At 43.7% G+C, this 13,710-nt stretch overlaps 1 protein-coding gene across 1 annotated transcript; it reads right to left on the reverse strand.

Annotated features, from left to right (window-relative positions):
• Window positions 1–5,686: 5,686 nt before the first annotated feature.
• Window positions 5,687–10,590, reverse strand: LOC142390577 (keratin, type II cytoskeletal cochleal-like). The gene is made up of 9 exons (XM_075476121.1): window positions 9,899–10,590; window positions 8,304–8,512; window positions 8,155–8,215; window positions 7,956–8,051; window positions 7,700–7,864; window positions 7,491–7,616; window positions 6,918–7,138; window positions 6,784–6,836; window positions 5,687–6,694 (listed from the first exon to the last, which is right to left on the reverse strand). The coding sequence occupies exons 1-9, from the start codon at window positions 10,457–10,459 to the stop codon at window positions 6,450–6,452; spliced, it is 1,737 nt and encodes a 578-aa protein (XP_075332236.1). The 5' UTR covers window positions 10,460–10,590; the 3' UTR covers window positions 5,687–6,449.
• Window positions 10,591–13,710: the final 3,120 nt, after the last annotated feature.

Below are 13,710 nucleotides of genomic sequence, written 5' to 3' on the forward strand. Positions count from 1 at the left end.
TGTTGAGCTGCAGTCCAGCCAGCCGTCTCCGGCTACTTTATTCAGTTTTCAATGAAAGGGGGGTAACAATGGGTACACCTTTGCCAGAAATACATAAACGCATATAAACAGGGGCGGACTGTGGAGAGAAAGTGGCCTCGAAAATCATTGGTAAATTAACTCGTTATCTCGAGAAAACCATCAAAAAAAAGTTTATACGTACCACGTCCGCTCTGGGCTTCCGTAGATAGCAAAAGTGGAAATCTGCAAAACGCTTCCCCATGCAGCCAGATGCAGCAACTACGTTCAAAGAATACGCGACATCTAGTGGTCACAAGAACAACTGCACGAAAAGGGTAAAAATGTCAATTTTTTGCACCAGAGTCTGAGAATGTGTTTGAGGTAAAAATCAGGATTATGAAGACTATAAGAGGACCATCCAGCCTCTACTTTTGTTAGTTTATTCTCATTGGCTTATCAGGGCAGTGTGAGTTCAAACATGATCAGATAGAAATAAGGTAGTATTGTCCTTTCAGATCACGTCCTTCAACTTTAAAGTAATACTAAGGCCCAATCCCAATTCACCCCTTGGCCCTACTCCTTACCCCTTCCCCTCCGTTTTGCGCGTTCACGTGAAGAGGTAGTGTTGTCCCAATGCTCTTCCAAAGCCCTTCCCCTTAGCCCTACCCCTCCGTTGTTGCCCTTGAAACGGAGGGCTTCGGCCAGGCAGACTCCGTTTGAAGGGGTATGATATATTTCCCAGAGTACAACGGGACTACCGGGAGATCGCGAGTCTTTTTAAAAATGGCAGAGGCAAGAGCACCACACAAATGTAAGTTCTTCTATTTTTTTTTTGCCATAATTTAACTGTTTTAACCGTTTTAGGTTGTGATAACTGGTGTATTTTGTGAGTTTAACATGGTGGCAATGTGTAGTTGTTTTCTGCTATAAACGCACATGGGAAAAGTCGCTATTTTACATGGAGTAATCGGTCAATGCATGTGAAGGTGCTGCGAAAGAGTTGTCGTTTTTTGAATTGTAACACGAGTATTTACAAGCAATGTAGTTGGTTAACCATAGAGAAGTTCCTTTTGAGTGACATGAGCGTCATTTCGCTACATATTATCACAAGTATTCATATACGTGACTGATTCACAGGGACTCAAGCACAAACAAAGAGCCTGATCAGGTTTAGCGCCGAAAACGAAGATCTGTTTCTAAAGTCATCCCCATCCCCAAAAAGAAGTAGGAAGTCCAATCCCGTAATGGATTACCTGATACAGGAGAGCCTGAAGGAGCAGAAGCGCCACGAGCAGAAAACGGAGCGCTTTTTAGTTCGGTTTGAGCGCATGATAGACAAACTTTAAGGTGAGTTGATGCGCCATGCACTTATTATACACACAGCCACCACTACCGCATTCTGAAACACCTTTTTTTAATTTTTTACAATGGATGAAAGCGCATGCTATGATGTCATGTCGTGTCTTGTTCCCCCAGAACATCGCTGAGCCCATGCCGCACCTCCGATGCGCCCTCCGCTGTTCCTGCTCCGGTCATCTCGTTCTCGATGATTGCACTGTTGCCCGTTTATGTTCATATTGTTTATATTCATACTGTTTATTATCCATATTTGCACCACACACTTTACAGCAGACACTTTAAGCTGTTATTTCTGAAAATAAGCTGCCTTACCTGTCTGTAATGTGAGCCTAATAAAAGAAATTAAGGACAAAAGGTTTGTGAGCATGATTATCACATCAACATCATATTAACGACTGGAACGGATATTGGTATGAAGAGATTTATTATACAAGGGATAACAAAAAAATTGGGGTACATGTTGTGGTCCAATGGGCAATAATTTGTAGGATGACCCGTCTGCTGGAAAGAAAAACATGGAAAGATCAGGCTTTCATCGTCCCAAACCAACACATTGATAGCACACACAAGGCAGTGCATTTATTTAAGTCATCAAATCTGAACCTGGTACAAAGAAAAGCGCTTCAAAAACGCATGAGCTGCATGTTTATCCCAAACGGAACGAGGCGAGTAACAAAGGCTAAACGTTAGCTTATGTTTTCAGCTAGGTTAGCCGGGTTAGGATACTACTCCAGTCAATAAATCAGCAAATCTCACGAGACAAGCAAATTGTTTCTATATTACACGATATCACAAATGTACAGTTAGAAGCACTTTCATATACACACACAAATACATCATCATATGCACACGCCGGCTCTGGAAGCTACCAGCTGCTCACTCACAAGCGTTATTTGCATTAATTTATCATTCTACATACCGTAACAAGATCCAGCAATGCTCCCAGATGTCGAAGACGCCTTCGCCTGATGGCACTCCGTCGATTCGACGCAGATATTTCTAAAAATATCCGAATAGCCCAGGACAGCGCGAACACCACAGCACCGGTCATGTTTGTTTACTTCTGGCTAAAGCTGTCGCTTTTGGTTACGTAACAACTGACGGCGCGGACTTATTACGTTCGTGAGTGTGAAGTGCTGTCCCAATTCGAAGGGGTATGTTTTCAGCCCTCCGCCTACCCCTACGTTCGAAGGGGCGAGGGGTAGGGGTGATGGGTAGGCGAAGGGGTAGAAAATAGAATTGTTATATGTAACATTTCTACCTTAAAATAACAGCTTGAAAAAAATTGTGCGGCTAGAATGAGTTTTAATATTACGATTGGCCTGTCTCCTATGCCCTTCGGGGGTCTGAGTTGGAAAAACTGCGCTATGTAACTTTGCTGGACTTGCTTTCTGGCACACCTACCGCAAAAACAAATAGGCCCCTCTCACGCTCCCAGGTATAAGGCTAAGCTAGCGCAACATTGTCAGTACGATCATCATGGCAGAGGCACCGAAGAAACAGAAGAAGACGTTGACTGATGAAGCAAGGAAGAGAAAGAGAGAGGCCGACAAAGCAAGAGACCGGACTAGAGTTGCTCTCGGAACAGGCTGTAGGGGGAGCTCCATAATGGGCTTTTTGAGAAGTTACATTGTATTGCTTTAAAGAAAGGGTTAGGGTTAGGGTTCAAGTCAACACCAAAGTTTAAAAGCTTCCTGCTGTTCCAGAGAGCTTCATGCAAACTGTTTCTGGTGTCAGGAACTCCAGCTCAGCTCAACTTGGCCTCCTCAAAACACAAGCGTGACCTAAAGTGCTTTACAGAGCAAAAGCAAAGCCGAGACCAAAAACAGCCAAAGCAAAAAGATGAGAATTAAAAAAATCAAGTGTCTTAAAGGCTCTTTAAGGCAAAATGGCCATGAAAGCAAAAAGTAAAAACAAGCCACTCCAGAGAAGTGTGTCAGCTTTGTTTTGACTCATTTTGAAGTCCACTGACTTCTGTTATGGATACTCCTGGGCCTGAAATGACCCCAGAGCGCCTTGGGGCTGAGATACCGAAGTTCACGACTTTGGTTAACAGCCCTTTATCACTTTGTTTTGCTGTCTGGTCGTTTGTCATTTTTGTTGGCTTGGGATGGCGTCTTCGTGTCCTCTTCAACTTGAAAATAACAGCATATGTATGGCTGCACATTTGCAGGGCTCAAGCAGAGATTTGTTGACAGTGACAGTGTTGTTACAATTCTCTAGTGTTACTTTAAACAACAGGATTAACATTATTTCAAGATGCAAACAAAAAATGTACAGCTCACTGGCTTACCAATGAATTAAAAATGGGTAACTTTTAAGCTTAACGTAACTTCTCGCACCCATGCTGGAAGTCTGAAAACCAAAGGCTCTCCCTCCAATTCATGGGAACAACAAGTATACAGACAGTAGTGTTCAGCTCTGTAGATTAAGCATAATCGTGCTGATAATCAACAATGAACAACAAGCTACAAACCGCAACGCTACTTAGTACTCGGACCGCACCCATCTTACAGGATCTACAGGAGTAAGGTGTGTCCCATTATGACCCAGTATTCATGGTTCAAACAACGCCCTTGTTCACTTCCATCTCAGCAAGTTTTTTTAAATCTTCCACATTGCAGTGCCATCATGCAGAACACGAGCAAATAAACACCTGTCAAAGTCCTTTGTAGTTCTCTCATGGTAGGTGTCACCAAGAGGGTGCGTTGTCAGAAAAGCACACATACAATACTGGCTACACAACTACTGCTTATGGTCACATTGTACAGATTTCTGAACGTCTATGGCTGACTGATGGCTGCAGAGATTAATGAGAGACAAGGAAAGCCTCTCATGCAGATAAAAGCAACTGTCAGTGGTCCTGTGGGGTCATTCAGACAGCATCACTGACTTTAAAACTCATTTTAAAAGCACATGTAAATGTCTATAATGTTGATATCTCTGGTCTCACCTCTCGAAAACACCCCAATGTGCTCTCTTTTTATGCTTCTGCACGTACATGTTGCATTCTTACTCAGACTTTTGGCAGACTTCCACTCTAGAATGTCTATCCATATAGTATTACAACATCTGGATCTATCTGTTGATGCAAGTTTTGGAATTTAAGTTGTGAGTACATAAGTATAAACAGACTGAGTCATTTGCTTGTAAAGTAATAACATTTCTGAAAATAAAAAGTAACTTTGTCTGTTGAACGGCTTTTATTAATTTACCTGTCTACACGAGACACATTTCTGTGAGGAAATCGAGTTAAAGTTGCATATTGGACCAGAACTATCTTGGTAATGAAAAGGTAATGGGAGTACAGGATTAGTGCTGACTGATTTAGGAAGAATTTTATGGAAGTTTATTTGAGCAACTCTATTTTGTTTTGGAAACAGGGCAGAATCTTTCCCAAACAAGGAGCAGTTAAACCCTCAAAACCATTAATCAAATCTTCAGTGTTTACAGTAAAGATTTTAGTCACACTAAACACTTCAAATTAACGCTCAGAAGCCACAACTTGACTCAACAGGCTTGACAAACTTTGCCATTTTTCACAGACTGAAGTCTTAAGCCACAGCCATTTGTGCTTTGCATAAAACTATTATTTTTTGTCCACAAATCAGCAGGTCGTGGTGGAGGTAAAGTATAAAAATATAAATGAAACAAGTACTATATGAGTGTTTGTTTGAATGAAAACAATGTGTGGAGTGTGCACTCTGATTTAATGTACCCTGCACTCATTAGCATGCTAGTATAGCTAGCCAACACTGTGGTATTATATATTATCCTTAAATCCCTCTTTTTGAAAGTGAAGAATTGGTTTTCAATCTGAATATAAAGAATCTATCCAGGAATGTTTGAATATGTACGATTTCTTAAGCATATATTTGGTTTTTTGTTCTAAAATGGTTAAACTACAATTAGCAAACTGTTTCAAACAAATGCAGTTTTACGACTTTAAACAATAAATTACTGTATTATGTAAATATTATTAAATCATTCATGTAGGTATCATACAAATGTTTTAGACCTTTTTTCAGAGTTCTTGATTTAAAACAAACTGGTTGTTTGATAACGAGCTAAAGCTAACTAATGCTAAAGCTAACAAACGCTAGCTTCAAACCGCTAGCTCGCAGAAGCTAAAAATTGGCAAGTTGAAAACCTGCTTCTGTTCACTTTTATTTGTAATTTAAACTATACCTTTTCAAAAATGACACTTCCTGTTATCATAGGTGAATTTTTATGTCACATAAGAATGATATTAGCATAAATCGCTTATTTGTGGTATTCAACAGTTGAAGTACTCAAAACCTTCGAAAGAAAAAACAAAGCCAGGAGCTGAAATTGTATTAACACAGATTTATTCCAGATGTTTTGATGGTACAGTTCACAACAAATCTGGTAGTACCAGTCAGCCTTATGAAAATGTTTTCCTTTTTTAGTTTGTTTTAAATCACTGTCATTCAGAGTGAAAATGGAGATTAAAAAAAAGTATCAAACCACCATTAATATAAGGTACCGGAGAGGTAATTTTCTCTCAGAACAGATGAAAAAGATAAACCTACGAATGAAATATCTGGTACATTTAGCTGCTTTTGATGATGTCAAACTGCATAACAAAAGTATGAATGTGTCACAACAGAAGAGTTATTGCCTAGAAAGAGGAGTCGGGTGTAAAACTACGAGTGACTGACAAATTCATGACCAAACATCCGCTCCGCTTTCTGTGCAAAACTACTTCTTGTTGTCAATTTGTGTGCAGTGTTTGCTGCTCTGTAAGGATTCTGTCGTAATACTACAAGTATTGTCTTGTCTGAACGACAGCACATCCAGCAGCCAAAAGACAGCCAGGCTGACTGATCAAAGAACACAGGACTGACTCACATCTTTGTGGCTCTTTTTTTTGCTCTAACAAACTTTCTGCCTGTACTTGTATGTTGATGTAATCTCTGACTCTCTGCATGGGTATGTCAGCTGTAAATGGTCAAGTGCAACACAGGCTGCTCTGTGTCTGTGAGGAAAAGAAGGGGTGGGGTTCGTAGAAGCTTTTACGTAGGAGCAGAATGAGGGAAAGAGAATGGAGAGTGGGACGACTGATGCATTTAATAACGGCGGGAAGATGAGATTTGGGTGCTGCTGCTGCTTTTGATGTTGCCCCCGCTGCTTTTGATGCTGCCCCCGCTGCTGTATCCTCCACCGCTGCTGAAGCCGCCGCCAAAGCCGCCGCCCACGCCGCTGCCGCCGCCATATCCACCACCCACGCCGCTGCCAAAGCCATAGCCGCCGCCCATGCCGCTGCCGCCGCCAAAGCCGCCGCCCATGCCGCTGCCGCCGCCATAGCCGCCACCTGGTGATGAGAGTAACACATTTTTAGTGAGTTATTGATGATAGGCAACTTTTTACTTGAATAATAAAGCTTTATGTTCATACACATACCGCTGCTTGAGGATTGTACGTGAATGGTTGCACTTCCACCACCGGAGCCAATTCTACAAAAAGAATGTGAGAAATAAGTTTATCAACTGCACCATGGAAACTTAAACTGTAAGATTAAAAGTCTTTTTTTTTACCTGGATTCCTCTCCTTCCAGCAGTTTCCTGTAGGTGGCGATCTCAATGTCCAGAGCCAGCTTGACGTTCATGAGTTCCTGGTACTCGCGGACCTGGCGGGCCATGTCCTGTTTGGCTCTCTGCAGGGCTTCCTCCAGGTCCCTGATGCGGGCCTTGGCGTCCTTCACAGCCAGCTCTCCTCGCTCCTCAGCCTCAGCGATCTGGGCCTCCAGGTTGGTGCGCTGGGTGGTTGAAAAGTTGGCTTAGGCTCCATGTCAGACATTTCTCATTAAAACTTCTTTATGGATCATTTATTTAACATATAGTGAGGTTACTAATAGAATAGAAAAAAACTTATTCATCCCCCAATGGGGGAAATTCAAATTAGTCAAGTAGCTCAAAAAAATTATTAATATTTACAATGATTGTATATTAACAACAATAATAATACCAATTCTAATAAAAATACTACTAACTAATAGTAATAATAATAAATGACGAAATACATTTTAAAAATAAAAAAAATTAAAATGACTATCATACTAAATAATAATATATACTAATAATAATAATACCATCAGCTCTAAATGTTACCTGTCTTTTGACTGCCTCAATCTCATTCTGGAGGCGGGAAATCATGCGGGTGTACTCGGCGATCTCTGACTTGGTGTTGCGAAGGTCATCTCCAGCCTGTGATGCAGAGGTCTGCATCTCCTGGAACTGAGGGAGGAGAAATCAGAAATAACTTTTATTATAGAGTCGATGGACTTAAACACTTCTGACTTTGCAGACTCTCCACTTACCTTCTGCTGGTACCACTTCTCAGCCTCAGCTCGGCTGTTGTTGGCGATTTCCTCATACTGAGCCCTGACTTCAGCCACGATGGAGTCCATGTCCAGGCCGCGGCTGTTGTCCATCTCCACAACGACTGAAGTGTCCTTGATCTGTCCCTGAAGCTCACGCAGTTCCTGCACACAACACATATGTTGTGTTTTAATTTTACAATCCACATTTTAAGGGTTATGCAGGTAGAAAATCGGATTATGTGGCCTTTCTTACAGCATCGTAGACGGCTCTGAGGAAGTTAATCTCATCCTGAAGGGCGTCAACCTTGGCCTCCAGCTCAACTTTATTCATGTAGGCACCATCTACATCCTGAGAGAGGAAAAGTGGTTTGAATTTGTGAAGGGCCTCAAGGAGATCAATCATTCATGGCATCATTTGTTGAGAGGCTTTATAGCAGAAAATCCACTCTCACCTTCTTGAGGAGCACAAATTCGTTCTCCACTGAAGCCCGCTTGTTGATTTCATCTTCATATCTGACAAAGAGTGGAGGGATTAGTGCATGGAAATGATGCCGAGCATTGGCTTTTGTATTGAGTGACATGCCACTTTTTTTTAACTCACTTGTTCTTGAAGTCCTCCACCAATCCCTGCATGTTCCTCAGCTCTCCCTCCAGTTTGACCTTCTCATTGCCGAGCCCGTCCAGCTGTCTGCGCAGGTTGGCGATGTAGGCCTCGAACATGCCGTCGATGTTTGAGCGGGTGGTGGTCTGGTCCTGCAGCAGGCTCCATTTGGTCTCCAGCATCTTGTTCTGCTGCTCCAGGAAGCGGACCTGAAGAAATATTTCACATTTAGAACTGCTGTCATTGGGGAAGAGGCATCACTTTGCATTGACTTTAGGTAATAGTGGGTCATAAGATACACGGAAACTTGGCAAAGTCTGTTTTTATTCTTCACATTTTGGAAAACTACAAAAATTAAAAAGGCAAATACATGTCTGATATTCCTTTGCACTGATGTTTGACTTTGTTTTACTTCAGCCGATCCATCGAGCCACTCCTATGTGTGACCATCCCACACAAATGGCTCATGTATACAAAATACTGCAAGTTGCTGTGTTTACATGCCCCTCAGGGCAGGGACGTCCTAGACACACTCAAAAATTTAACTTTACGAGCTCTAATGAGGTCTTTATGTGCAAAAAGCAGACAATATTCTATTGTGTCTATGCTAAAAATGCAGTTATCTGGCATTTCAGATTGAAATCCAGAGAGGGCTGGGGCTAATTTGTAGAGAGCCTGAGTCAGTGTGTGCAGTGCCACGCCTCATCTTAGCCCCGCCCCTAAACATCTGACATTGATCCTCCCTCGCCTCAAGGAAGAATACTTTCACTGAGTGAACTTGCCTAAAACTTGAGCAATTAATCTTAAGGCGTGCCTGAAGGGATCAGCTGTCATACCAACTGCGTGCTCATCCTTTAATAATGTACTATTTGTGCATTAATTATATTAACTACTGCATTTTTTTTCCATTTCCATTTCCTTTGTTGACTTGTCTTAAAGTGAGAAGGCCTAAAAAAATGTGAGGAAAACTGATGTGTGGTGTGTGTGCACAAGCAGAAAAAGCAAAGTAAGCACTTTCTCATACAGGGTGTGGTGACGGGTGAAATTCAAACAGGGTCATTAACCCATCACGCTGATGAGATGAGTTACTGCAAAGCATCGCACATTTGTTAGGTCTGCAGTTCGGAGAATATTTTATAAAGTTAGAATTAAGTCAACTCTGTGCAGCACCAGTTAAAAGGTTGCCAGTGCGTGCTGCCATGGTGACGGGTGACAACCCGATCTCCTCTTCCCCTCTCACTGAAAGCCGCCGGTCACTGGATACGAGCGCTCTAGTGTTTCGTGCACAGAAAAAGCTGGCAGGAGGCCCGTCAGGCTGAATGAAGCTAACGGAGCAGCCCTCTGCTTTCAGTTTGTGGAAAGGTGCACAGAGTTGGTACGAGCCGTTGTCGGCCTCGAGTGTGCATCAAATTCAGGTTTGGATTAGTTGCAGTTTAATATTTAATGAGCATCTAAAGAAAGTTTGCAGCAGCTTCAACTTCTAATATTTCACAGTCGTTAATAACTATTTCTGCATCTGCAGTTCAAAGATAAGTCACAGGACTTCTTCATTAATCTACAGATGGAATCACAACATGAACTCAAGGGCCACTCACCTTGTCAATGAAGCTGGCGAAGCGGTTGTTGAGGGTCTTGATCTGATTTTTCTCGTTGGTGCGGACAGTCTGGATGTTGGGGTCGATCTCGAGGTTCAGAGGGGCCAGCAGGCTCTGGTTGACTTGGACGTTTGTGATGGGAGCCACTGCCATACCGCCTCCGGCGCCGAAGCCACCTCCAAAGCCGCCACCTCCAAAGCCGCCACCGCCGCCAGAGCCGAAGCCACCTCCAAAGCCGCCGCCAGAGCCGAAGCCACCTCCAAAGCCGCCGCCGCCGCCAGAGCCGAAACCACCTCCAAAGCCGCCACCGCCGCCAGAGCCGAAGCCACCTCCAAAGCCGCCGCCGCCGCCCATGCTCGACCTCTGCATTAAGCCACCGGCAACGCTGGATGTGGACATGGAGTATGATGGCCTGACTGTAACAGCAGATCTTGAGGAATATCCTCCTCCTCCTCCTCCAATAGACACACGGCTGCCACCACCGAAACCACCACCGCCGCCGCCGCCGCTGCTTCCATAGCTGCTTCTGACGGTTTTCATGCTGACGCTTTTTGTCGACATGGCTGGTCTAGTTTCTCCTGAGAGAGAAGGATTTAAAGATAAGAGGGGATGCAGAGAGAGAGAAAGGTTTGGTAGAGAAGTGAGCACACTAAGAGGAGAGCCAAGTCCCTCTAAGTACCTTCTCTCTGTCTGAGATGGACTTTTTATCTGCCTCCGACTGGAGGACCTCCCAGTAAGCCCAACCTCCTCCGCACCTCCTCCCCAACTCTCATCCAATTACCAGGATCCTGGGGGGTGCACCCACAGGCAGGTAGCTTGGCTTGGAGCAGATCAGCCTGTCAGACAGGTAACAGCGCCGCCCTTGTAAAGTGATCCAGGCACGACACACCCAGATGCTGGCAGAGGAATGGCATCAGCGCCAGAGGAAAGACATTTAAACTAAGCCTTTGCTTGATTTGCTGGGGGCTTGCTGGGAGGTGTGCAGCAGGGTGGGGAGCTACAGTATGTATTCACTGAGAAAGCACATACTGCAAGTGTTTCAACTGAACTTTGCACATTTTACCGATGCATTTGTCCATCAGCTCGTTCATAACAATTCAAACCACACCAGTGGAAGTTTTACCTTTTTTAAAAAAATATATTTTACTGTAATGTTTTCTTAGTTTGCATCAGAGTCTGATAGAGAGCGCATTTTTGGCACTCTGTACTCCAATCGTGATTTGAAATAATCCCAGAGTAGAAATTCTGCTACTAATGATACTGTAGTTAGATGTGGTGTGATAGTCAACGCAGTCTCACACCAAAATGTGAAATCACAGCACAAAAACGACACTTTCCTTCAAAAATGTTGAATTTGGGATATCATCTAATTTTATATCCAATGTTCTAAGTGATATTCAGTAAATTATTCCTTTGATCAGACAGGACAGGATTGGCTCTTAGTCCATTTATTTGGCCAGCAGTTCTCTCCAGTCTCAGCATGGGAAGGAAACTTTTTCTCCTCAAAGAACTCCCTTGGAAACAGAAGTCTTGGCCAACGTTGCTTCCCACTTTACTTTACTTTAAGTCTGAAAACCAAAGGCTCTCCCTCCAATTCTTGAGAACAACAAGTAGACCAGCATACAGACAGTAGTGTTCAGCTCTGTAGATTAAGCATAATTGTGCTGATAATCAACAATGAACAGCAGGTACATTTAACCGCTCTGGGACTGTCATAGAAAAATGATAAAGAATGAGGAGCAGGGATCTACAGGAGGAAGGTGTGTCCCATTATGACCCAGTATTCATGAGTCAAACAACGCCCTTGTTCACTTCCATCTCAGCAAGTTTTTTAAATCTTCCACATTGCAGTGCCATCATGCTGAGAACTCGAGCGAATAAACACCTGTCAAAGTCCTTTGTAGTTCTCTCATGGCAGGTGTAGTAGCACTTTCCACAATCATAAATTAAGTGGTACTTATCAGGGGGGGCTCAGTAGGGTTTCGATGCGTGTCGACAAAAAACATCAATCACTGTATGCCGTCATCTTTATGCTTGTTTATTCCAAGGACTCAAGGTTTCATTTAACTCAAAACAAACATTTCATTCATTTACTCACGATCGAAAAGATTGCTGCGTGAGGCTCCCCAGGATTCTCAATGCTGAACTAAATCAACCCCTAACACATATCACTTGTGCCTCTACCTGGCTCGCTGTGGGCAAACCCACCTCCCTCCTACTCCGCCCACAAGCGCAAGAAACAAAACCTAGGCAGCATAATGCAGTCTATACAAACCCGGCCCCTAAGTATAAGGCAGGGGGGCTTATAATTAACTTTAACATAGCTTATTAACTCATATCTATGGCACATTAATTACACATTCATAACATTGTAATACAAAATACAGAATCTTCTTGGTCCTTGGTCCTTGCTGAAAAGAAAAAAGGTCGTTCGGGGCAGCGATCCGCCTACACCCCTATAGTCATTAGTCGTTTTTGGGCAGGGATCCACCTACACCCCTATAGTCATTAGTCGTTTTTGGGCAGGGATCCACCTACACCCCTATAGTCATTAGTCGTTTTTGGGCAGGGATCCACCTACACCCCTATAGTCATTAGTCGTTTTTGGGCAGGGATCCACCTACACCCCTATAGTCATTAGTCGTTTTTGGGCAGGGATCCACCTACACCCCTATAGTCATTAGTCGTTTTTGGGCAGGGATCCACCTACACCCCTATAGTCATTAGTCGTTTTTGGGCAGGGATCCACCTACACCCCTATAGTCATTAGTCGTTTTTGGGCAGGGATCCACCTACACCCCTATAGTCATTAGTCGTTTTTGGGCAGGGATCCACCTACACCCCTATAGTCATTAGTCGTTTTTGGGGCAGCGATCCGCCTACACCCCTATAGTCATTAGTCGTTTTTGGGCAGGGATCCATCTACACCCCTATAGTCATTAGTCGTTTTTGGGCAGGGATCCACCTACACCCCTATAGTCATTAGTCGTTTTTGGGCAGGGATCCACCTACACCCCTATAGTCATTAGTCGTTTTTGGGCAGGGATCCACCTACACCCCTATAGTCATTAGTCGTTTTTGGGCAGGGATCCACCTACACCCCTATAGTCATTAGTCGTTTTTGGGGCAGCGATCCGCCTACACCCCTATAGTCATTAGTCGTTTTTGGGCAGGGATCCATCTACACCCCTATAGTCATTAGTCGTTTTTGGGCAGGGATCCACCTACACCCCTATAGTCATTAGTCGTTTTTGGGCAGGGATCCACCTACACCCCTATAGTCATTAGTCGTTTTTGGGGCAGCGATCCGCCTACACCCCTATAGTCATTAGTCGTTTTTGGGGCAGCGATCCGCCTACACCCCTATAGTCATTAGTCGTTTTTGGGCAGGGATCCACCTACACCCCTATAGTCATTAGTCGTTTTTGGGGCAGCGATCCGCCTACACCCCTATAGTCATTAGTCGTTTTTGGGGCAGCGATCCGCCTACACCCCTATAGTCGTCAGTTGTCAGTTCATAAGTTATGGTCTAGTCGTCAGCCTCACAAATAAGGCATAGTTTGTCAACCGGTCTTTCGAGGATGTTGCTCCTGGTCTTGACCAGCGCCCGACGAACAAGACCTCTGGCGTCCAGCGTAGTCTGCTCCACTCTGCCAAGTAACCATGAACTCCTTGGTGAATTTTCATCCAGGATCATGACGACACAATGATTTGGCGTTAAGGCCTCTATATCGCCTGTGTCCTCAGATGTTGTGGTTATAGGCCTATCATTTATTATAGCCTCCACCTCGCATAACAAGGTTTGTAGGCAC

This window comes from Odontesthes bonariensis, chromosome 10 (genome assembly GCF_027942865.1).
Source record: "Odontesthes bonariensis isolate fOdoBon6 chromosome 10, fOdoBon6.hap1, whole genome shotgun sequence".
NCBI lineage: Eukaryota > Metazoa > Chordata > Actinopteri > Atheriniformes > Atherinopsidae > Odontesthes > Odontesthes bonariensis.

Bases quoted from the DNA above. Each gene is read 5' to 3' on its own strand.
- LOC142390577 (XM_075476121.1), bottom strand. From the start codon at position 10,459: ATGTCGACAAAAAGCGTCAGCATGAAAACCGTCAGAAGCAGCTATGGA. The intron at 8,052-8,154 runs GTGAGAGTGGAT...TTCCTCTCTCAG, and splicing joins AATTTGTGCTCCTCAAGAAG to GATGTAGATGGTGCCTACAT. The intron at 7,139-7,490 runs GTAACATTTAGA...TCAACCACCCAG, and splicing joins TTGAGGCAGTCAAAAGACAG to CGCACCAACCTGGAGGCCCA.